This window comes from Oreochromis niloticus, linkage group LG23 (genome assembly GCF_001858045.2).
Source record: "Oreochromis niloticus isolate F11D_XX linkage group LG23, O_niloticus_UMD_NMBU, whole genome shotgun sequence".
Taxonomy (NCBI): Eukaryota; Metazoa; Chordata; class Actinopteri; order Cichliformes; family Cichlidae; genus Oreochromis; species Oreochromis niloticus.
In genome coordinates, this window is record NC_031986.2 from 7,899,504 (window position 1) to 7,926,116 (window position 26,613).

A 26,613-nucleotide genomic window follows, 5' to 3' on the forward strand; every position below is an offset into this window, starting at 1 on the left:
CAGCATGCACAATGCCACTGGGAAGGAGGGCCAAGGGTCGAACTACTGGAAACAACAGTGTGAATGATACTGGCTGACTTGCATCTGGAAAAAGCCTAAAAAGGAGGGCCAGGAACAAGACTGGATACATTGAGTTGTCCTCGATTGTTAGTCTTTCACTTAGTAGTGAAGCGTCTCCACATAATGAAGGTAAAAGTAGTATACACACAGGCTTTGAGAAACAACACCCAGAAGAAATCCATTCAAAATCAAGCCTTCTCTCTTCTTCAATTATGTGTTCCATTGTGAAAACAACCATAAACCACGTCTGAGTACAGTATACTCTGCTGATTAGCTTAGTAATGCACTAATAAGAAACCCCGTAAACCAGCTTCAAACCACAAGGGGAAAAATTTAGCCCAGACAGAAGTTTTACGTTATCCTTTTTTGGGGGTTAGCAGCAACCCAAGTGCATTCCAGACAGCACCACGAGAAAGCAACTCAAAGTGCATGAACTCAGCTTTCAGGATAATGAATACAGAGTAATTCAACTGCATGAGAGCAAACTGAGCAGCCAGCAGCACAAAATCACATTCAAGCACCAGTGATTCATATTTCTCACAAAAAAACCAAACAATAGCAATGAAGCTAAGTGAAAACTAGCCATGACATGAATGAACCTTCAGTCCAATGACATAACATCGGTTTGGGTCACAGTATGCTCCTTCACAACACTGACCCTGCATATTAAAGACAAAATAACATGAGAGTACCCGGTGCTTTTCAATGTGACAACAAGGGGTCCTGACCAAATGGTCTGCAGATGATGAGCCGGGAAACCTTGTGCGCTTCTTTCTGGTCACAGCTGCTTTGACAAATTTGTATTTATAGCTAGCCTTGTCTACTTTCTGGGGTAACAGAGATATAATGTATTCTTATCATAATGAATTTTCACTTTGATCAACTTCTCTTAAAATCATGGTAAAATGCTTGTTTTCATTCCTAAACTCTGACCCTAACTCTGAACCATTACCCAGCATTTTTCAGTGCCTGAAATTGATCAAGTTTCAAATGCCCTAACTCAACAGAGTAGTTTAAAGTGACTTAAATTAACCAGAAAAAAAGAAAAGTAAATAGCAAATGAAAATGAAACAAAACAAAGTGAAAAAAGCTCCTCAAATGGACATGAACCAGCCTCTCCTGATTAACAAACCTATGTTAAATGTAACTGCCACCCCTCCAACTGTCCTAATATAGACTTTGTGGGTCTTTAGACTGGGACTGCTCTCAGCAGGCAGTGCATTAAGGAAACTATGCATATAATCTGGAGATGGAGGAGACAAGAACAAATGGGATGAGAACATATTGGTTGGTTATGTTTGACTCTTGTGAGTGGTTTGTTGGAAATTAAATTAAGTCAGTTAGAAATGAACAAACTGACTATTTAGTCTGATCTCAGGTAATCAGTTTTACACAGTAAATAAAAACCACAAGCAGCAAACCAGCAGATACTTAGCTTTAACGTTGGTGTGACAACAGCACAAAATCCAGCATACTGCACCAAGTGAGGCCCACCCAAAAAGCACAGGACAATGTGTCATCCATCTGATTGGCATACAAACTGGCAGGCTGACCTGACAACCATCTGACCACCATGGAAAAGTTGAGAAAACACTGATGCTGTTGGCATTTTTCTGAAAGCAACAGTGATGGATGTCAGGATGTAATATCGTCTATACTGTATAACTGAGTGAAGTACAATGTCAGTGACAGCGTGATTCTCCTAATCGATGATCTACGGTTTCCAGGTTTACGCTGAAACAGTAACGTTAATGGCTAGACTCCTGTTTTCTCCTTCCTCTATCCTGTTTATATTTACTGAGGTTCAGATTTACAGAAAACACCAGCTTATTATCTAGTTTTATTTTTAACCAACATTTTTTCCCACAGGTTCTGGAACATGGAGCTTTGGGCCAAAAAAAGTCTCTCTCCCATTCACAAACATCTACTCTGGGATTTTATCAGTGACGTTCTTTTATGCGTAAAAATGATGATGCAAAAATGAAATATAGATGTTGGCCTCATTCGAAGGTATTACAGGATTTGACAGCATTTGATTTTTTTTAAAATCAGGCTGATTTCATAATCTATCAGTGATCCATTTTTAATGACAGTAGTCAGGCATCATAGACTGACAATAAGAAAAACTCAGCCGAGGTGCATTTCTGCAGCTGGGTTAAATTCAATTTTTAACCCTAAAATAAATCTTTTCCCTTCTTTCCTGTCACCCAGTTCACTCCTCGGATGTGCCATGGCTTTTCAAACTTAAAAATACACAGCACACTGACAGGCATTCACAACCACTCACCAAGCCTCACACACACACACACAGTCACATAAGAAGAGACTCTATCTCCAAGCTACAGCCATGACTGCATTACAAGTTCGTAACCTCACACACACACGCGGCAACACCAAAACATGCGCACGTGCAAATACAACTGAGTCCCATGAGAAAGTGCACACACGGACAGATGTACATACACACACACGCTCTCTCCATCAAACACACACACACACACACACACACATATAGTCGTCATCCCACTGCTCATCTCTATTCCCCTGGCTGTCCAGTCCAGTTCAGGTTGGTCGTCTGGAGAGTGGAGGCAGGCTGAACCTGTCCACTCTACTTTCTATCATTGTCTGGCAGCAAACCTACAGGGTCAAACACAACTTCACTTCCCCTCAAATGTCTCAGCAGGCCTTGATTGATTCTGCCTGGCACCACAGAGGCCAGTGGAATGGAGAAGGGAAACTGCAATCCTCTGCAGATCTGGCACCAGACTATAAGGTCAGATTGCTAAAGGAAAGGAGTCAGATGGGTTGCCGGATGTTTTAGGATTTGGGGAATGTAACATTTATGAGCACCTGTTCGCCCTCTAAGGGCTGAAGCACTGTAAACACAGATAGTGGAACAAATTGCTGTAAAAATACAAGAGATTTTGTACAGCAATGTACAGTTCCTTGTGAGTACATCTAAATACTGTAAATGCTGAGACGAACAGCAAGTTGCAGTACAATTCTGAGATATTTTTCTTTTATGACTGTAACGACAGACAGGAAGGTTAGTGAAAGCTTACAGTGTTTTAATGTAAAGCTTATATTGTACACAAAACATGATTTTAAATTTATAGTAAGACACATTAGAGTCAGTAAATGAGAACATGCCTGCTTCCTATATGAGGTTCTACAAAATGATGCATACTTGTTATGAAAAAAGTTTGAAAATCTAACTTTTTTCCATACTTTTATTTATTGAATTAGTTGGAGGTCTGATGATGTATCGTTCTACTGTAAATTTATAGTAGAATGTAAATAGCATCACAGCATTTCAACTCTAAATTTAACTCTAATCCAAAAATCTTCTGCTATTCTTCCTAGGGTTAGGATTGTAGTTATGGTTATTTATCACCATTAACATGAACCAGGTTACTGCTGGCTCCTCTAGGGTTAGAGTTCATTTGACATTTTTATTATTTATTTTGAAATGGAACACAAAATTTCATTTATGAGTTTTTCTTTCTAATGTAGCAACATTTTGTAGTTTCTGAATAGTCAAACTGTGCATTAAAAGGAGATCTAATTCAGCTGCTGTTTAAATTCTGCATGAAATGTGAAATACCTTCCCGACTGCTACATTGCTACATTGTGTAGCAAACCCATGTTGTCACAGGATTATTTATTTATTAATCACAGCTGAAATAAGAAAAAATAAAAACCGCCAAACAAAGGGAAATGGTTTGTCTCATGATACAAATGTCTCATGATATATGGAGAACATCATTCAGGCATCTTGGGAAGTAAAATCTGGGAAAAGAAAGCATTTTCCAGTATTTTTGCTTGTTGGCATTCAAATTCACTAACCTCCTCCCTTTGTGCCTGTGATTAGCCTGGCAGCAGCCGCCGCAATCCATCGCTGCATGTCTCAGAGAGATGCTTAATGAGTGAGATCAGTCAACAGAGACTGGCAGCTAGTCACACACACTGGGAAGAATGGCATTTGTTAGTATTTTTTTTATATATATATTAACAGCATGTCCTTAGAAACAATGTGTGCAGTTTCTATGAGAATTGATCGGTGAGCTTTAGTTTTGGATTGCTTTCTTAACAGATGAAACTGATTAGCTTTAGTGTATTGAAGGTATTTAATGGGATATTTTCAAAATGATTGCTGATAAAGGAGCACAAGGCCGCCTCCAAAAAGACAGGCCTTACAAAAAAATCCATTACTCCAACCTTATGTATGTCCTGTGTGTGTCTGGTGTCAGCTGGTCCTGAAAAAATGAATCCAAGTGAAAATGACAGGGACAGACAGGGAAATGGATTCACTAAGTGTGAAGAAGTCCTTGATGCCCACCTGCACTGAGGCAGATTCCAGGCTATATCAGCACTTCAGACATCATGGGACATTTCCAGGTGTTACTCGATCCTTCTCTAGTGGACTGAGACGCAACATGACTGGTCGACATTTGACGAAAGCCTGGGAGACTTTTTATGACGAGACAGAGACTCGCAGGTGAAATAGTCTTCACCAACAAAAACTGGCTTTAGAGTGCTTTACAGCAATTATAGAAGCTTGAGAATCACCACATGATTACCAATCACTTTTTGGAAAATCTTCTTAAAAAAATACACATATAGCATATTAACCCAGCTTGCTTGTAATTCTTGAGTGACTGATAAGTGCCTCATCATTCCTCACACTTTCCCAGTCTGAAAGAAGCCTATGACAGCATCACAAACAATGTGAATATGGGGAAAAGTAACAGTGCATCATTATCACGCTGTTACCATGGATTCTATTGTTAAAAGTAGTACATCCACAGCTGTATCCAGAAGAGAACTGGTGAAATAATAAGGTATTACTTTTTTGGCTCTGGTGTGGCAATCTGGGCATGCTAGAGCAAAATCTCCAAAAAATAAACATAGGAGGAATAACTTATTCCCTTTCTGTGCTGTTTCAATATCCCATATCCACCCCTGTAAAATATCCATTAGGGGTATCTTTCTGTCTCCTTATTAACCTCCTTATTATTTGAATGTTTCTTTAGGGCAGCCTCTTTGAATCCACTAGTGACAGGATGGTTTGTGAGCTATTGTGCTGTCACAGCTTTTTGCTTATGGCTGTATGTGAACACAGGCCAACGGCATCCAGACCACAAATTAACAAGTCTGTTCACAGTGTTTGATGCCTGTGTGCTCAAATTGACATAAACCACTGAAACCACTGCCAGATCTCTGAATCATAAAATCGGAGGCATCGTGTGGGAAATGAATGAAAATGTGGGAGTAATTTGTGAAGACGACTGCTGTTACGCTGTTACTCAATCCCAAATAAAGAAAATGCTGTGTTAATACATGGAGGTTGTGCAATGGTTAAAGTCATAGATACAGCACTCAGCTCCAGTAATGAAGCCAATAATGCAATAAAGTCAAAGACAGTAATTACAACTATCACATCAGCCAACCATTTCCTAGTTTACTATTTCTTGATCTGTATGTCAAGCCTCACTAGAAGCAAGGCTATGTTATTGATTTCAGTTAATTGGTCATTTGGTCCAGACTGACATATGTCCAAACACAAAATGTGGGATATTTCATGATATATTTATGTTATATACTTTAAACACTGACTACAATGTTGGCATAGTAACAAGTAAGGATGAGATGATGAAGATTATGTCTTCGAAACACTACTATGCCAATGCTATCACTGTAAGCATGTCAAGTAGTACTGTGTTAACTTTGACAGACCTTGAAATAAAGAATTCTTCTGTTTGCTAAAAGCATCAAATTCCCCATTGCTCAGTCTAATAATCTCTGGGCCTTTTGGTCTTACATCCCTGTTTGCTCTGTGTGATTAGTCAGTCAGATCTGGTTAATGCTATTAAACTTTAGATGGATTTAGCTCAATTGTTTTCTTTCAGGGCAAGTAAGGCAGCAGTGCTTGCCCTGTGAAATTTAAAAATAGACAATAATTAATGAAATGAAAACTGAAAGTAAACTCTGTGCTTACATCTTCAACAGTGTTCTTGTGGATCACACTCTAGATCTTGTTTTAACATATGCCATAGAAACTGAACATTTAACAGTGTTTCCTGAAAACCCTCTGCTGTCTGATCATTTCCTGATAACATTTACATTTACAATAATTGATTACACAGCAGTGGAGAGTAGACTTTATCAAAGTAGATGTCTTTCTGAAAGTGCTGTAACTAAGTTTAAGAATATAATCCACCCACTGTTATCATCTTCAATGCCCTGTACCAACACAGAGCAGAGCAGCTATCTGAACGCTACTCCAACAGAGGTCGATTATCTTGTTAATAATTTTACCTCCTCACTGTGTACGACTCTGGATACTGTAGCTCCGGTGAAAACTAAGGCCTCAAATCAGAAGTACCTGACTCCGTGGTATAATTCTCAAACACGTAGCCTAAAGCAGATAACTCGTAAGCTGGAGAGGAAATGGCGTGTCACAAATTTATAGGATCATCATTTAGCCTGGAGAAATAGTTTGTTGCTTTATAAGAAAGCCCTCCGCAAAGCCAGAACATCTTACTATTCGTCACTGATTGAAGAAAATAAGAACAACCCCAGGTTTCTCTTCAGCACTGTAGCCAGGCTGACAAAAAGTCAGAGCTCTACTGAGCCAACAATCCCTTTAACGTTAACTAGTAATGACTTCATGAACTTCTTCACAAATAAAATTTTTATCATTAGAGAAAAAATTACCAATAATCATCCCACAGATGTAATATTATCTACAGCTACTTTTAGTACCATCGATGTTAAGTTAGACTCTTTTTCTCCAATTGATCTTTCTGAGTTAACTTCAATAATTAATTCCTCCAAACCATCAACGTGTCTTTTAGACCCCATTCCTACAAAACTGCTCAAAGAAGTCCTGCCATTAATTAATGCTTCAATCTTAAATATGATCAACCTATCTCTAATAATCGGCTATGTACCACAGGCCTTCAAGCTGGCTGTAGTTAAACCTTTACTTAAAAAGCCATCTCTAGACCCAGCTGTCTTAGCTAATTATAGGCCAATCTCCAACCTTCCTTTCATATCAAAAATCCTTGAAAGAGTAGTTGTCAAACAGCTAACAGATCATCTGCAGAGGAATGGCTTATTTGAAGCGTTTCAGTCAGGTTTCAGAGCTCATCACAGCACAGAAACAGCTTTAGTGAAGGTTACAAATGATCTTCTTATGGCCTCTGACAGTGGACTCATCTCTGTGCTTGTCCTGCTAGACCTCAGTGCTGCGTTCGATACTGTTGATCATAATATCCTATTAGAGCGATTAGAACATGCTGTAGGTATTACAGGTACTGCACTGCAGTGGTTTGTATCATATCTATCTAATAGACTCCAATTTGTTCAAGTAAATGGAGAGTCCTCTTCACACACTAAGGTCAATTATGGTGTTCCACAGGGTTCAGTGCTAGGACCAATTCTATTTACATTATACATGCTTCCCTTAGGCAGCATCATTAGAAGACATAGCATAAATTTTCACTGCTATGCAGATGACACGCAGCTCTATCTATCCATGAAGCCAGGTAACACACACCAATTAGTTAAACTGCAGGAATGCCTTAAAGACATAAAGACCTGGATGGCCGCTAACTTTCTGCTTCTTAATTCAGATAAAACTGAGGTTATTGTACTCGGCCCTGAAAATCTTAGAAATATGGTATCTAAGCAGATTCTTACTCTGGATGGCATTACCTTGGCCTCCAGTAACGCTGTGAGGAACCTTGGAGTCATTTTTGACCAGGACATGTCCTTCAATGCACATATTAAACAAATATGTAAGACTGCTTTCTTCCATTTGCGCAACATCTCTAAAATTAGAAATATCCTGTCTCAGAGTGATGCTGAAAAACTAGTTCATGCATTTATTACTTCCAGGCTGGACTACTGTAATTCTTTATTATCAGGATGTCCTAAAAACTCGCTGAAAAGCCTTCAGCTAATCCAAAATGCTGCAGCAAGAGTCCTGACAGGGACTAGAAAGAGAGAGCAGATTTCTCCTGTATTGGCTTCCCTTCATTGGCTTCCTGTTAAATCCAGAATTGAATTCAAAATCCTGCTCCTCACATACAAGGTCTTAAATAATCAGGCCCCATCTTATCTTAATGACCTTGTAGTACCATATCACCCTATTAGAGCACTTCGCTCTCGCACTGCAGGCCTACTTGTTGTTCCTAGAGTATTTAAAAGTAGAATGGGAGGCAGAGCCTTCAGTTTTCAGGCCCCTCTTCTGTGGAACCAGCTTCCAGTTTGGATTCGGGAGACAGACACTATCTCTACTTTTAAGATTAGGCTTAAAACTTTCCTTTTTGCTAAAGCATATAGTTAGGGCTGGACCAGGTGAACCTGAATCCTCCCTTAGTTATGCTGCAATAAACGTAGGCTGCCGGGGATTCCCATGATGCATTGAGTTTTTCCTTTCCAGTCACCTTTCTCACTCACTATGTGTTAATAGACCTCTCTGCATCGAATCATATCTGTTATTAATCTCTGTCTCTCTTCCACAACATGTCTTTCATCCTGTTTTCCTTCTTTCACCCCAACCGGTCGCAGCAGATGGCCGCCCCTCCCTGAGCCTGGTTCTGCCGGAGGTTTCTTCCTGTTAAAAGGGAGTTTTTCCTTCCCACTGTCGCCAAAGTGCTTGCTCATAGGGGGTCATATGATTGTTGGGTTTTTCTCTGTATTTATTATTGTGCGATCTATTGTACAATATAAAGCGCCTTGAGGCGACTTTTGTTGTGATTTGGCGCTATATAAATAAAATTGAATTGAATTGAATTGAATTGGATAAACCTGTCGTCTGTTTGGAGACCAACAGAAGGCAAGTGTGCCTGATTGAACGTCCACTGCTTAGAGATCAGTTATGATCATTAAGTTAAGACACACACAGACATGTGTGGTAAGATAAATGAAACATCAGTCTGTGATTAAAATCTTAATCTCTTACTAACCACTGAGGCCAGTGTGTCTGAGTTTAGTGCAAAGAAACTTTTAATAACTCCCAAAGCATATTATCAATAAAAGCCTTTAATGAAGAGGGGATGTCAACCCCTTAAACAAGGAAGTTGGACAGCTGCAGGCTCCATGAGGTGTTTTTAGAATAACATATATAAGTGAACGCACAATGACCAAAGTTTAACCTGATTTTTTTTAAACACAATATCTTAATATTTCATCAATATTTTCAATACTTCCCATAGTTATTGGCAATTAACCATGTCACACAGTGCTCAGCTGTGTTCTTTATTTTATTATATATACATATATCTTAATATACTTTATTTTTTCTGAGCTCAGCAAAAGCTGTACTTTTAAAGATAAATGGTCCTTCCAGGAAAGCCACATTTTACAGACTATAATGCATTTCTGTGGAATAATCAGAATTTAATCATTTAAAAATATGGTAAACCTTAAACACTGATCCATGTAACACTGAAAGGGAACATCTTGCAGCAGAATAATTACTTTTTCATGTGATACTTTAATTACAATTTGCCAGTAATACAAAATCATGGGTGGTTTGGTATTTTCATGGTGGGGTACTGCTGCTTTAACAAAAGCAACAGTTCTATAAAGTTTCTCTACTGCTCATTATTGTCAGCTAATGGTAAATATTTTGATGGTAACTAGAATAAAAATATTTAACAATTCTTCGGCCCAGAAGGAACACAGAAAAAAGAAACACATGAAACAACAGACAGCAAGAAAGAAGTGGTATGTTTAAATCTGATCCAATTTGTGGAGCAACAGTTGTGAAAGATTTATTTTTCTTTTCTCTTGGCTTTTCTTTTCTTTTCTTTTCTTTTTTTTTTTTGCTTTGATAGACCTTCTGGTTATCCTGCTTTGACTGTCTGTCAAGGTCAGAGTCAATTATGAACCATTGTTCAATCACCCATCCACACTGAGCTACAGCCTCTACTACAACATCTCTGCAGTATAAGAACATTACACTACCTAGATATACTTCTAACCTGCTAATGCTCTATAGCAGTGGATCTCAAATTTCCTCTGTCATGACTCACTTCAGAATCTCTCAAAAAAGATCAGATCCCACAATTTTTGTGATAAAAATAATAAATTTAAGTTGAATTCAATCCCGGGAGGAGACATAAAACCCTTTAGTGTGTGATAGCGAGGGCATCTGACATAAATACTTGGAGGTACTTGTGAATAAGGTAGATCTTTTAAAAGTGAGCTCTAAGATTTGTGTTAGTATCGTTTGTTGGGCCTGCATTTTGCTTTCTTCTTTTGAGGTCCTGACCTCCAGTCTCAAATAGAAAATAATTTCAACTGCTTGGCAATAACCAAATGTAGTTTTTGGTTAATACCAAAAACTGACGGATTTTTCCCTAGTGATAATTGTTGTTGTGTGGCTCTCCCTTCTTCATAATGTTGTTTGTTTGCAATCCAGGCATAGCAAAATTCATGCATTAGTATCTGCAAACTCTTGCTTATTTTGTTCCCAATAAAAAGTCTTGTAAAAGTTTAAGTTTTGATTCTCCTTAATACAACTTTTTTTCTTTTTGTATGTTTTTTGTGTTGTGTTTTTACATGGTTATCCATGCCAGCGCTCCAGTGGCTTCTCACTTCAACAGCGTGACCCAGTCTACATTTTTAAAAAAAAGCTGCTCTACACATTTAATTAGATAAAGTTACGTACAGTATTTCCTGTGCATGCTTTATAATGCATATGCATGAATTACATTATGTACAGCATGTCCCCACTGATGTCAAAGTCTTCATAGTGAATGTAATTAATAAAACATGTACAAACTTTGCTAAGGAAAAGAACACTTGTTCTGTTAATTAACCCTTGCACTTAATGCACTCATGCATTTCATGAAAAAATCTTGAGTTTCCTGAATTTTTGATAACTGGCTTGCTCCTTCACAGAGTACCTGAATTATGAAAAAAGCATGGAGTTGATGATACATATGGACTGTGAACAACTTGTCAGAGCACACTCTTTGCAGTGATATAGTCAAATGGGCTGTGCACTGCAGCCAACTCTTTCCCAAACACCCACATGCTTTGAAGAGGAGCTTCAGCTCTGTGAAATGGCTTCGGATAGACACAGGGTGCAAAGAAGATTACACTAAAAGAACATTTCATTCTCTTTCTTTACATAAGACTCTTAAAAAAAGGCAAGATTCCACCATTTATTTGACATAACTGGTGAAAGTACAAAAACACAGAATCATGTTGATATGGCCTAAATTTTCAATCTTGTACTTGGTGATTGTAATAATGCTAGCTTGAGAATAGGAAGTTGTAAAAAATAAATAAATACATTAAATACAGTACAGTTACCCGTACCATGAAAGACACAAACTAATTTTAAGGACAACAGTCGAATGATTGCAGGGGCGGCAACTTTGAACCAGATTGACACCAATCTTCATTATGATTTCTGAAGACTTTCTGAAGGGCTTTCAAAAAATTTGGGACATTGGCTGCTTTTTGTCACTCATTTGCAGTCCAGTCCTTGTACTTGTTTGTAAATTGTATCTTTAAACAGTTGTTGGTAACATCAGGTTTTTGCTGAAGCTGCATCAGAAATGGCGTCAATGGAATTGTGGCTGTCAAAAAGCCATTCTTGAGGAAGAGAAACAGGAAGAAACTGCTGAGGTATGACACATTACACAAGAACTGGACTTGTGGCATCAGGGGTTATGGGGTGATGAATCTAAACTTAAAATCTGTGGTTTAACTTGCTGGGGTTTAGTGCTGCTTTTCTGCCAGCGCATTCTATTAATTGGTGGAATTATGAATGTAGAAAAGCACCAAGAGATTTTAAACCACCATGCAATATTGGCTGGATGGCATCTGATTGGGAACAACTTCTATGTTCAAAATGATAATGATCCTAAACACTGTTGGATACACAGTGGAACAATATCAGTCATGGATTGACCTCCACAGACCACACCTGACCATTATTAAACAGTGTAGAATAATCTTATAGACAGTGGAACAAAAGACAGCCAACATCCAAAGTAAGATATAAAGAAATGAAGATTGTGCAATCTTCAAAGATTGCACAATCTAAAATGTACTGAGTGAATTGTTACTTTTTTGACTCTGATAATAAAGCAGAGTAGTGTAGAATAATTGTGACCAAATCCAAACACCTGCCAAATTACTGGCAGTCAGCCTTACCTGTGTGTTTAGTTCTTCCAGGAAAAATCAGTGAATGGTTATCATCGGATCCCCTGAGAATCACTTGAATTCTCCTCTGTATGAGCTTAAGCATATTTATAAAGCCATGAAAAATTTTACTTCCATACTATGAATATTTTTGGAGTTACGGACCTTCAAAGTACTTGGGGGTGGCTTTAACTGCTCTAATACAAGAGTGAACATTTCCCGGATTGAGAAACACATATATGCTAAAACTATTAACTCTAATCATTTTTGGAAATGGCCAACTTTAAGCATTAATATCATGGGATATTTAACAATTTTAGTAGAAAGACTTCACAAATGTAATATCTGTGATGTCACAGGGGAAAACTTCAAAAATGTTATTTTGGGTTTCCTTTCAAGTGTTACTGGCCAACATAATCTCTGGCATCTGAAAGATATCCAATTTATCTACATTTTAACATCCATTAAATGGATTGGTACTTCTATAGCGCCTTTCTACTCAATTTTGAGTACTCAAAGCAGGGGCGATTCTAGGATCAGAGCTTTGGGGGTGCTGAGCACCCAGAGAGCTGCCCAGCCAGGCAAGATAAACTTTACTCGTCACGATGAGACGTCTTCCCTGTCTCTGTCAGTCCCTGCATCCTTAAATGTCTCCAGTTGTCCCGAGTTCTCTCTGACTGTCTCCTTGGTGCATTTAAACCCCTGTTCCTCCCTGTCCTCATCGTCTGTTGTCTTCGTCTCCGTTATCAGTCATCATAATTTTATCATCTCTGTGCAAGTCTGCAAATTTCTTTATTAAATCATAAGATTCTTAAATTCATCAAGTCTCTCTGTGCCTGGGTCCTTGTCACAAAACATGACATCACTGTTTTGTACATTTTAACACAATTTAATCCCCACATGTGTGAAAGAAAAGCCAAACACTTTTTTGAAAAATCTGTAACAAAACCATCAAATCTGATAAAGGTTATTTAAATGATGCTCATAGTGAGTAAGAAGTAAACTGAGTGCATGTTTTCGACAGAGATTCACTTTTAATGTGTATGTATAATATAATACAGATACATAAAAAACACTCCCAAAACAGAATAAATTATTACAAAATATTAATAAAAAACGATAAAAATGGAGGCAACTTTGCCTGTGCTAGAATGTATACAATGTATGAAAAAATCTTTACTGCAGATACTAATTTAACTAATTTAATAATACTAATTTTGTGTTGTAAGATTTATGAGTTTCATGCTTTCAAGTGGTACCTGGGAGAGCTTGACATTTTTCTCAGGTGGTACACACTGTAAAAAGTTTGAGAAACACTGATAAGTGTATGCGTGATTAAGATGAAGGAACTGACCTCCCAGCCCATTGTTCCTTCAGTGGGCTGGTTTCAGTCATTATGCAAATGTACTGTTTATAAGATTTGGGGAAACCTGTGGTCAGCTGAGACTGAAGAAGTCACTTGGATGAGTGACGAAACGTTTCTCCCACAAAACGCTACGTCCAGATGAACAGAATCAACTTTTGGAGAAGTGTATGTGTGCTTTTGGAAAACATTTAAAGCTGCTGTACAGAATCTTTGAAACAAGCCAGCTTAAAACATTTTTAGAATATAAACAGAGCACTCTGCTTCTCTTTACAGCTCCTCACTCCACCAGGGCTGTTTGGCACTTTCTGATAGTGCGCAAATGTGGTGCACGTACTGCGGCAGTCATACAGACAACTGTAAAAAAAAGTTGGCCTACCTATTACTGGCTGAGGTTTTAGTAGAGTTGTGGCTGAACCACATAAAAATATATCATTAATTTTAATCTCCCCAGTCAATGATAATGTTATGTTGGAATGTTGTTAAAGATGGTCAAAAATGTTTCAACCCAGTTTATTTTGCAGATTCTGTATAGCAGCTTTAATATAGGGAAGACACAACTTCCAGACTGTATGAGTAAAATTAGGTTTTTTCTCTTTGTCAGTTTAACAGTTTCTGTTTTGCCTGTCACTGTTCCCTGTCTGTTTCCTTACCTGGTTCTTCCTGTGTTATGATTTAATGTTGTCAGTGTTTTGTTTTATGTCATGTTTAAGGATTTGTTCTCGTTTCCTGTTTTATTGTGAAGGTCTGCGTCTCATGTGAGTGTGTTCAGTTTTACCTCTGTCTCGTCTTGTTGATTATTCCCAGCTGTGTTCCCCACCTGTGTGTAATCTCCCTGTGTTTCCCTGTGTGTATTTAAGTCGCGTCCTCTGTCTTTGTAGTTTGGCTGGTCCGTCTGTGTATCCACCATGTCTCATCTGTGTGTTTCCCTGCTGCCCAACCGTCATCTGTTTTCTGCTCGCTGTTATTCGTGTTCAGGTTTGTGTTTCTGTTCAGGGTCAGTAGTTTAGTTTTCCCAGTATAGTTTAGTTCTCCGTTCACCATTTTGTCCATCTCTTTTGTTGTGTTTGCATTAGTGGCACCAGCCATTTTTAGCCAACCTGGTTGTCCGTTTTAAGATAAAGCCTCTTCTCATCCCACAATCTGGTATTCATCTTCTTTTATGTTGCGGCTATGAGCCGGGTCGTAACAGAACTGGGGGCTCGTCCGGGATACATTCGTCTGTCTTCGCTGGAGGGTTCCGAGGGACCGCTTCAGCATTCCGTCGTCGCTGGAGGGTCCGAGGGACCGCTTCAGCATTCGTCTCCGCTGGAGGGTCCAAGGGGCCTGTCCAGCATTCATTCGTCTCCGCTGGAAGGTCCGAGGGACCGCTTCAGCATTCCGTCTCCGCTGGAGGGTCCGAGGGACCGCTTCAGCATTCTGTTTCAGCTGGAGGGTCCGAGGGGCCTGTCCAGCCTTCATTCGTCTCCGCTGGAGGGGTCCAAGGGGCCTGTCCAGCCAACATTCGTCTTCGCTGGAGGGTCCGAGGGGCCTGTCCAGCCTTCGTCCGTCTCCGCTGGAGGGTCCGAGGGACCGCTTCAGCATTCGTCCGTCTTCACTGGAGGGTCCGAGGGACCACTTCAGCCTTCCGTTTCCGCTGGAGGGGTCCAAGGGGCCTGTCCAGCCAACATTCGTCTCCGCTGGAGGGTCCGAGGGACCGCTTCAGCATTCGTCCGTCTTCACTGGAGGGTCCGAGGGACCGCTTCAGCATTCGTCCGTCTTCACTGGAGGGTCCGAGGGACCGCTTCAGCATTCGTCCGTCTTCGCTGGAGGGTCCGAGGGGCCTGTTCAGCCTTCCGTCTCCGCTGGAGGGTCCAAGGGGCCTGTCCAGCCATCATTCGTCTTCGCTGGAGGGTCCGGGGGACCGCTTCAGCATTCTGTTTCAGCTGGAGGGTCCGAGGGGCCTGTCCAGCCTTCATTCGTCTCCGCTGGAGGGGTCCAAGGGGCCTGTCCAGCCAACATTCGTCTTCGCTGGTGGGTCCGAGGGGCCTGTCCAGCCTTCGTCCGTCTCCGCTGGAGGGTCCGAGGGACCGCTTCAGCATTCGTCCGTCTTCGCTGGAGGGTCCGAGGGACCGCTTCAGCATTCTGTTTCAGCTGGAGGGTCCAAGGGGCCTGTCCAGCCTTCGTCCGTCTTCAGCATTCCGTCTGCCTGCAGAATAGCGGCCAGTGCCTTGTGTGCTGGTCCTCCAGGACTACAGCATTCATGGCTCTCTAGGTCATGAATCAAACATTTTCATTTGGGGTTAAATGTTTGATTTTTGGGTGGGGGGAAATGTTATGATTTAATGTTGTCAGTGTTTTGTTTTATGTCATGTTTAAGGATTTGTTCTCGTTTCCTGTTTTATTGTGAAGGTCTGCGTCTCATGTGAGTGTGTTCAGTTTTACCTCTGTCTCGTCTTGTTGATTATTCCCAGCTGTGTTCCCCACCTGTGTGTAATCTCCCTGTGTTTCCCTGTGTGTATTTAAGTCGCGTCCTCTGTCTTTGTAGTTTGGCTGGTCCGTCTGTGTATCCACCATGTCTCATCTGTGTGTTTCCCTGCTGCCCAACCGTCATCTGTTTTCTGCTCGCTGTTATTCGTGTTCAGGTTTGTTTCTGTTCAGGGTCAGTAGTTTAGTTTTCCCAGTATAGTTTAGTTCTCCGTTCACCATTTTGTCCATCTCTTTTGTTGTGTTTGCATTAGTGGCACCAGCCATTTTTAGCCAACCTGGTTGTCCGTTTTAAGATAAAGCCTCTTCTCATCCCACAATCTGGTATTCATCTTCTTTTATGTTGCGGCTATGAGCCGGGTCGTAACACCTGACCTTGTACTTTCTCCTCACGTTCCCTCTTTCCTCTCTCCCTCTTTGGACTGACAATCATACACAAATAGATTGTATTCAATTAGATGAAAAAATTACATTAATATGAAAAAAAAAAATATTATTAAGATCACTAACAAAAAGTCCTCTCTCAGTCTACTTTCAACCAAAAGGCAAATAACCAAACCACATGTACATCTAATAAAAGATATAAATATTGAAACACTGATCCAACATCATTCTTGATTGATGGATCATTTGATTTTACACTTTTACCTGAATGTGGCTCCTGTTTTTGAAAAAACTTCTTTCCATTATGAACCTGGCTGTCTCTCTGTATATACACACACACACACACACACACACACACACACACACACACACACACACACACACACACACACACACACACACACCAGGAGTTATAAGGTTAATGGGCATTCGGTCAGTTAGCTAATTAGTATCCATTTCAAACAGGACAGTGGCAACAACAGTAGGCTATGGACAATTTTAAGTTTTAGATTTTAAATAGGCTGTATACATTTCAATGGGAGCAGCAGGACGGTCAAATGTCGCTGATTTTACTACAGAATAGGACTGATTGTAGGGTAGCAAATATCGTCGGAAAACACGTTTTCAACACTGCAGGTTACCTGGTGTAATGTTTTTCAGCTAAAAGGAAACATGGTCTGACTCCTACCTAACTATATACAGAGTAACTGAAGGTTAAATGCAGCTAATATGTCGTGTTTTAAGTCAGGCACCCACACCTCCGCTCCGCTGCGTCTCAGCGACTATCACTCAGGCAGAGAGGGCGCGAGAGCCAGAGCAGGGGAGAGGCGAGCTGGAACAAACCATTTTGGGAGGGGGGGGATCTATACTTTTGTTGTTAAAATGTTCCGTCTCAACCAAGTACTGTATGCTTTTTATATTTTTAGTAGTGTGTCACACAAACAGCAAATATTGTCAAAAAAAGTAAGAAATCTTTGGGGGTGCTTTGATTCATTTTGGGGGTGCTGAAGCACCTCCAAAAATGGGCTAAAATCACCCCTGACTCAAAGTCTTATTCACCGAGTCACAGATGCATTCATACAGTGCTTTTATCGATTTATCTCTTTCAGTATCTTGCTCAAGGATGCTTTAACACATACATACACAAACTAGGGATTGATCCGTTCCCAGCCAGTTGTAGCAGATGGCTACTCCTTCCTGAGCCTGGTTCTGCTGGATGTTTTTCTTTCTCACTGTTGCCAAGAGTTTCTAATAGGTAATAGCTGATTGTTGGGATTTTCTCTCTATTATTGTGGGTCTTTACAATATAAAATAAATATAACAATATAAAGCGCCTTGAGTCGACTGTCGTGATCTGGTGCTCTATAAATAAAACTGAATTGAACTGAATCCACCGACCTTTCCACTGTTAGATGACCAACTCTACCACAGTTGCCCCAAGCAGCCAATCCCATGCTTTAAGTCCATCTGTGTAAAAACCGCTTTCCATTATAGTCACATTTTAGAAAAAAAAACCCAATGACACAATTCTACCTTGTAAACAGACTATTACCCCTGATATTAGCATTATGATTAAAGAAGAACTCTTAGTCATTTTGAAAATCTCATGTAAATAATATTTCACTCATCTACGTCTTTTAACTGAACATCCGTTAATTGCTGAAAATTACACCTGTTTCTGAGTTTATTCCAAAGCAGAGGGAAGTACGAATATTTTTATGAAAACGTATTTGGTAGCTCTGAATATTTACGCAACCCCAGAGTGTTTAAAATAGCATAAAGTTCAGCAAGACGACTTGTCCTTTCGCTGTGGCAGACTTTTCTACAAATACATGTTTTTTTTAACAGCGCGCAGCCAGCCAGGTTGCATGAATGCACTCTGGCTGACTGTGAATCACTGAGCCTTGTTGCTTTATGAACAGCTCTAGATAAACTGTGACATATTTACACACATCACGGCACGACTCTCTTACAGAACACGGGAGGGTTTTGTCAGCTTTCGAGGCATTGTGTGCGCGCAATAAAGCCAGGATTTTTTTCTTTCTTAGCTGCTGCGAGGTTCTAAATAAAGAAGGAAACAAAACAACGAGCCTCTTTCACCCTTTTGTGTATATGTGTGCATGCATGCATATGTCCGGTACGTCCACATTTATCTATCTTCATTGTCAAGCTTTTGCAAGACCATGAATGCACCTTCATCTGTATGAGTGTGAATGTGTTTATGCACAGTCGTGTATGTGTGTGTGTGTGTGTGTGTGTGTGTGAGGCCTGTTGCTGGCCATCCAAGCGGACAGGTGTCAGGTCGTATCAGAGCATCGCTCCAGTGACCAGGTGGAAACCTGGAGGAGAAAAGGTGAATCACCGAGCCACACTGGGGCAGCAAAACTGCTCGGCTTAGTCTACCATTACTGAAACACACACATACACTGATGGGGACACATCTGCAACCAAATACTCCGCCCCCGCCCAACACAGACACACAAACACAGACACAGACAGTGTTATCACAGAGTGAGAAAAGAAAGGAAAGAAGAGTAGCGACACGCAGGGACACTAAGGAATGACTACAAACTGAGGGAGGCTACTACTACTACTACTGCTGCTGGCACAACATGCGCATGCACCCACACACACAGACACACACACACGTTCAGACTGAGTCAGAAAAAGTCACATACAAAGTGAGAAACACACCCACTCACACATATGATTGCGTGACTGAATCCAGCATGAGGCGTGGAGCTGCGGAGAGGAGCACACTCAAAGAAACATGCAGCAAATGGACACATCAAATAATTAGCAGCTTGATTGAATTGAACACACACACACACACAGCCTATCTGCGCAGGGGCTGTCTGTCTGTGTGTGTGTCTTGCCTGCATTTAGTCTGTGCTTGATGAAGAGAATGATCACTCTTCCCTCCATCCCTCATTTTCTCACTCCTAATTAATTTACACACACGCGCGCCCGCTCGCACACACTGTTGTGAGGATAATTGGCGCGGCAGTGATGCCGGCTAATGACAGGAGAGAAGAGCAGAAATAACAGCTGATGGGACACCAGCGTCGATGTTCCCTTCAACCACTCTGTCGCCGGTCCTCTTCCTTTCCTCGCACTTTCAAGCCCGCGTTCCTGATTCACCCACTGCCTTCTTCTTGTCGCTTCCGTCACCACTCTCCTCCTCCTCCGCCACCGTGTTTGTTCCTCTCCTGCTGCCTACTCTCCCTCTCCAACACTCACATATATAATCCCACATTCTATTCTCTTTCCTCTCCGTCCTTCTTCTTATTTCCCTGTACTACCTCCCACCCTCCTTTCTTTCACCCCGTCTCCCCTCACAATCTCTTGTTCTCCACCCCTCCTTCGCCTTTGGGTGCTGAAGCAACAGAAGAGTGTCGGGGAGCCTCTGATCACAGCAGCGTTAACCACAATTGAGGGTGACGTGTGGCGGGATGAGACCCGTGTACCGGAAAACCTTGGCTGGCCTGCCCGCATTCCGCCTGCCGCTCGCCTCGCCTTCCCTTTTCTTCTCTGCCTGTGTGAGTGAGTGTGTGTACATGTGTGTGCGAATGCATGTGCATAGCTAGCCATCCTAATGGGAAGGAAATGTTACCAGCCCACTGGGCTGTGAAGGGCTTAACTCACCTTGAGCTCTGAGACAGAGAGGAAAAAGACTAAGAGAGACAGACAGGCATACAAGGGATAACAAGGTACACATACATTATATAGCATAGAGAACTGGATAGAGTGACTTCATACTTTCTTAGAAAGTAGTGGTTAATGTTGGATAAGATTTTGTCTTGGCCATAACTTACCATATTTAGACAAGAGCTTGAGGTGCTAAGAGTGCTAAGCGGAATACTGAGGATGGAATAAGCTAAGTGATCAGCTAAGGCTAGGAAGCATGGTTAGCATCCTATATTCTTAGTCCATATGGTTTCATCCGACAGACACACTTACCTGGTACAGTTACAACTGTTAGGTGATAGATTCATATGACACAAGAAGTTTACCAAAACTGAAGCACAACCATTCAGGACAAGCTGTACCACACACTAGCTAACTTTTGAAAATATCTTCAAATGGACATTAGGGGAAGCTGGCTAATATGGAGAAGTTTTCAGCCTGTGACCGATGTAGGATGACGCTGAGTCTCTGTTTCAACTTGTGTTGAAAGTGTGGCCTCTAAACTCTATATTTTAAATTGTATGTATGTATGATTTAACCAACTAGAGCATTATTGAAAAGTGTGTGTTTCTTCCCTGAGCTGGAAGTTTATTCATTAAAAATACCAATTACCCCATAAGTTTGCACATCTGGTGAAAACTGAGAGCCCACTCATAGTTTTGTGCTTCCTGATATGATGGCATGGTAGATCTGAGCTGTCAGTGGTACGTAGCTCTTGGCATTATCATCAAGGATGTAAAGAGGGTCCTGGATACGTCCTGGATCAAACCCCTGCTCCACTAATTTTACCTTCATCTGTTTGAAAGTCGCAGTTACTTGCACAGCGCTCTACACAGAAAGGAATCACATCAGTATTGGATCAATGATAACTCTGTTTCTTTTCAAAAATTAAAATATGCCTGGTGTTTCATCCTAAACTGAAACTGAAAATTAAATTACCTGTATCCTTATAAAGCGAGGACGTGCATATGAGGGCAGGCAGCTGACCACATGGTTGTATATTTTACGTCCATCAAACTGGACTTCTTTCTTCGGCGTGACAGCCGCCATCCCTATCCGCCCCTCATGGCCTACATAGCAAAACAAAAGTGGTGATGATATTCTTATAGAAATCATGGTGAGCTGAAAAAATACAGAGAAAGTAACAATCACCTGGCACTTGGACTCCGTAAACCTTGGCTTCTTTGAGACAATCACAGATCGTCAAGATGTCAGACACCTCGGTCGTGGCAACATTCTCGCCTTTCCACCTGTGGGCTCAAACAAGTTGCAACTTCATGTCTGTTGCAGGTCTCTGGTCTACCAGAGGCAAAACTAAAATGTGCAAGTTCATGCATGTAGAAAAAAAAAGTCCTGACAAGTACTGTGAACAAAACTTCTCAACAAGTAAATGTCCTATACAACAATTACTGTACCACTTGTAAATCTGCTGTCAACACAAAACTGCTGTATTACTGTTAACGGTCGGGTTGTGTAATTACAATAAACACAAAAAAAGAAATCTAGTTTGAAAGAGTGCTGTATAACAATCACAGGTTGTGTTTTCACAGCAAAAGACTTTTGATTAAAATACTGAAGAAAATGAAACACATAATCAGGATAATAAATTGTTTCGTTTCAACTTTTTTTCTTTTTAAATAAACAGGTAATTTGCAGCATTCATATTCGTACATACTGTGGGGGGAAATAATTAATCGATGCCATGCTGAATTTGTAAGTTTGCTCTATTACAAAAAAAACCCCATCAGTCTCTAATCTTTAATGTTAGTTTGAGCTTCATGTAGAGAGACAAAATAGTAACAAAAAAGCAACAAAAAACACATTACATAATAGTTAGAAATTGATTTGCACATCACTGAGTGAACACACTGATTCTATCAATTCCACATATGCCTGATCTCAGCTCATTATATGTGTACAGCACACTTGCCCAGAGAATCAAATTCTTCCATTTAAACCTCTCCACCACCATGAGCAAAACCAAAGAACTGTTAAATGTCATAGATACTAGCCAAAAAGCTACCAAAGGCAGATTACAATGTAAATGCCTTCTCCAAGTGGAAAACGGGAGGAGTGATACACCTCATTGTTGTCAGGCCTCTGATGTGCTCCTCTGTCTTGTTGTGAACAGGAGCTATTTTTGAAATAGCGCAAATAATTTGTGTGACATCTTATTTGACACCTGATTGACATGTAGCAGTTAAAGTCTATTTAAACTCTATTTTTGTGAAGAGCTATTATAAAATCTAACAATGAAAAGAGGTTTTGGACGAAAACATATTGATGGAATTAAAATCTGAGCAAAGTAAAGTTCTGACTACGTAATTAGCAATTCACTTTAAGTATGACACTTTGTTCAGATTTTTTTTTTTTTTTGCTTCCTTCTTATTGGTTTTGGAAAAGCAAAATCTAAAAATATGTGAGTCCATCTTCTCTTTTCTTCAAAAATATTTTCATACTTGGAGGGCACTTAATCCTTTAGCTTTTGAAGATGGTGAATAACCTTGTATTTTTTTGCCATTTAATATCATATGTGGACATGCGAAAATATGTAACGGCTGAATTTATCCTTTTTCAGTACCATTCAAGGCTGACTAAACAAAACGATGCTTTTGGAGGTTCCAAAAACAGGTCCAAAGTAGCTTTTATGGAGGTTTTAACAACAAACCATTACCCTTGGACTCAAAGGCACATTAATTAGTGATGGGGTTAACGTTCAGGTATTACCACAATTTTGGTCACATAATGTATTTCTACCACTTTGTGTTCTTCCATTTTTCTTTTTTCCATTTTCTTGACAAAATAGTGTGTGCTGCCAAGCAAATATTAGACATACTTACTGAGCATCTCAAAAGCTTCTTTTGATTACAAAAATACCAAAAGCAACTACAGGTTGTTCTGCATGATAAGAGAGACTTAATCACATCAGGTGATAATAGAGCCATAAATTCTTGTCTTGACCTAGTCAATACAAGTTTGGTTCACCAACCAGTCGTAACTTGGTGTTTTTCACAAACTGCATATTGTCCACTTTGTTAGAGCGCTTTGGGCTCCTATCAGTTAACTGTTAACATTGTGGATTGAAAAAAACCCCAAATATAAAATCTTTTTTCTTTTGCTTTTTTCTATTGTTTTTACACTGGGCATCTTGAGGTGTCCCGGATGCAGTATTGTCTGTTGTGTACGGATATAAAACACTCAATTTCTCATGCCTGATGCTCACTTTGCAGTCCCAGCCACCAACATCTCTCAGGTTGGACTAATTTGGTGCCAAAGTAAATCTAATAAATTATTGTATTTCATTGTTGTCTCCTTACAATGTTGATACTGTATTGAATTATTGCTGGTCCTCTGTTTTCTTTGGCATCATTTCAGGTTCTATTTTCTGGGCTGAACTGTTAACAAATAGTTGTCAAAACCTGCCAAGAAATATTAGAGCAACCTTATGCTACCTAAAATTTGAGGACATTATGCTTTTTGCAATTTAAGCGTATGTTATACTGCAGTGCCCTTGGCAGTGCCCACATCCTTGCATTTTGAATAGCCACATATTTGGCCCTCACTGGCTATTCTGTATAGCTTCCCTGCTGTATAGAAGCATGGTGTTAGGTAATAACGTTTGCAGGCGGCAGAGAGTGTGAGAGACAATAGTACCCTTGGCTGTGTTCGGCCAGAGCTAATGCACATACACTAACAAACAAATATGCACCAGTGCACACAGAAACACTCTCACCAGGCTCCAAATCGACATGGCGCTTTTTGCTAATTACCTTTACATTTTTACACTTTTGCTTACTCAAGCTCTGTTTCAGGCAACAGCAGGTAATTGATTTCTGGGTGTGTATGTGTGTGTGTATGTGTAAGTGTATGTGTGCACAGGAGTGTGTGAAGTAATAGTCGATCTGTCGGCTGGTCGCTTTGTTGCCTGATCCCTATTGAAATCCAGTGCATCTGAAGCATACACGCCAAGCAGCACTCAGCGGACAGGAAATCTGTTCACATTAGCAATGTTGTCCTTGCTTGTCAAATTCATAGCAGTGATGAGTCATAAGGAACGTTTTGACTGCAGGAAAAATAGGACAGAATGAGCCGGAAAGAGAGTTGTGGACAGTGTTGTGGCAGCAGGGAAGTGTGCAAGGCGAGCATCAAGTCTATTATCGCTTAAAACTTGACTACAAGCCACATCCAGTGAGCAAACGGTCTACAGACTGTCCGCAGCAATCTGTGTTTTCAAGGCAACTGGACATTTTTGTGATGACGTTTTGGTCAACATCAAAATGCAGAGAATTTCATTCTCAAGCGACCACACTTGCCCACATAAAGGTCAAGTAAAGAGATTCCTATAGTAACAAACATTTGCCTGCTAAATAAGCTACTAAGAAATCAACATCCAGAAAATTCACTGCTAACATTCAGCTAATACAGCACTAGTGTTGTGCCTTTTGAAGCCTTGAGGTAGTGAAACTTTTTCAAGTTTCAAGCAAGTGTTTGCAGACAACCCATTGTGTTTCATGCAAACTACAGGCGAGTGCAGCAATACGCTAGTAGTAAATGGAGGTTTTTGGTGCAGCAAGCTCTTTGCAAAAGATTTACTTACCAACGAGTCTAGGGATACACATTTTCCTTTTGTGACTGGTGGCTGTATGTCGCGTCCAATATTATAGGCAACTCTTGAGCAATGTGAGAACATCATGCAAGAAATCTCTTACAATCGGCATGCATCAGGACTAAGTATACCTGGGTCCTTTAGTCGCCAGTAATATCATGACACAGCCACTTGTATTTTTGCTTGTTATTGAGACGCGGGTAATGATTGCAGTATTTTCTTGAAGAACAGTGTATCGCCACTTAGAGACATCAGCGCTCACATGTGACGAAAACAAGTAAAGAAACTGGAATCAAATATATTGCAGAGAGTTTTTTTCAGCATTTCTGTAACGATATATCATTAAAACGGAGGTAAAAATGGACATGATTCCACACTCATGTCTTCAACCCAACTGCGTTGTTGATGGCACAATGCAACATATTACAAAAATTGCAAGGTGCACATTAAGCCAAAGCAACCCCAAAATGGCAATTGCGTTTTTCACCAGGTGATGGGGTGAACAGCGAGCATAAAAGCAATAGGGTTATTATGGTTAACTACAAATAAATGAAAATTTAAAACTAATTGTGGTAAAATATTTCATTTAAAGGAAATAAATGAATAAGTAGACTTTTAGAAAAGAATGCCACCTAAATTTAGCAAACTTACAAAACTAATAAACACTAAAATAGACAGATTTGTCATTTCGGTCAAATTTGTTACCGTGTCTGATGATACTGTGGTGGACATTTATCAACTGCCTTCACAAAGTATGTTAGAAGTGACCATACTTTTACAAAGTTTGAATTTTCCTAAGTCTTGCCTCTGACAAATATCGTGCATGTGATAATTAAGAAGATTAAAAATAACACTAAAGCTAATAAAAAGTAAACTAACATTACACATTTTCAAACAACAAAAATGAAGTTGAAATGAGCAAACAGGCAATGGAAGATTACTGAAAATGATCTGAACTGAAAATGAAAAATGAAGGGGAAAACTTTTCTTTTTTTGGTACCAGTCTGTGAAGATGTGTTCCAGTGCTGTAAATTTGGACATTTTAACATGAGAATTAATGGAGACTGACATGGGTTTTGGTTTCAACCTATGTCAGTCTCAATCTAACCTCAAGTGAACTATTTGGAAATTCTGCCTTGGCTTCAATTTTCAGCCCAGAATGTTGCAGCTTACTCCTTTTAATTGAAAAAATAAATAAATTGGTATGCCCAAAAGCTGCTCTGTAGTTGCTGAAGTTACATTGCATCTTTTCTGTTTGAACATATAATTTGTCGCCCAGTTTTGGAAGGGGTGGTGGTGGTGGTGGAGGGATGGGGTGGGGCTGTTGCATTAATTTGTCACAAAAGGGAACAGACACTTAGAAGCTTTAATGACAAGGTTCTGTGCAACACGGCCTCTTTATTGTTTTGTTCTGACATTCAGTGAGAGCTTTCACTGACGAATATTGGACAAGAGTAAACCGCAGTTTAATTACATGTTCTCTGACAGTTCAGCTTAGACTTTAATCACCAAAGTAACAATTTCATCATTGATCATGAAGGTGCATGTGCTGCTGAGAATCTGATTTTTTCCTCCCCCCAGTAAGAACACTAACAAAGCAGCCTGATTGCTGTTTGAAGTCTGTGCCTCTGGAAGTGAACTGTGTTTGCTTAATTCTGCCCCCAATTTCAGGGAGCTCAAATCAATAGTCAGTTTGATTAAAAGTTTTTGTCAAATAAGTACATAATTGCTGTCAGGTTAAGTCAATTGTTTCACTGAGAAGGAGACAACAGCAGAATTTAACTTGGCAGTCAGTGGAACATTTGATCACATTTAAATCCAAATAATTGGGTTTCAATCCACCCATACGTTGGCTATTACTTGTCTTCTAAAGTGG

General features: G+C 40.1%; 1 protein-coding gene across 1 annotated transcript; it reads left to right on the plus strand.

The window, feature by feature from the left end:
* Positions 1–7,516: 7,516 nt before the first annotated feature.
* LOC112843874 (uncharacterized) lies at positions 7,517–8,413 on the plus strand (the record flags this gene model as incomplete). The annotated part of the gene is made up of 1 exon (XM_025903085.1): positions 7,517–8,413. A coding segment is annotated over one exon (897 nt), but the record flags the coding sequence as incomplete, so codon positions are not given.
* Positions 8,414–26,613: the final 18,200 nt, after the last annotated feature.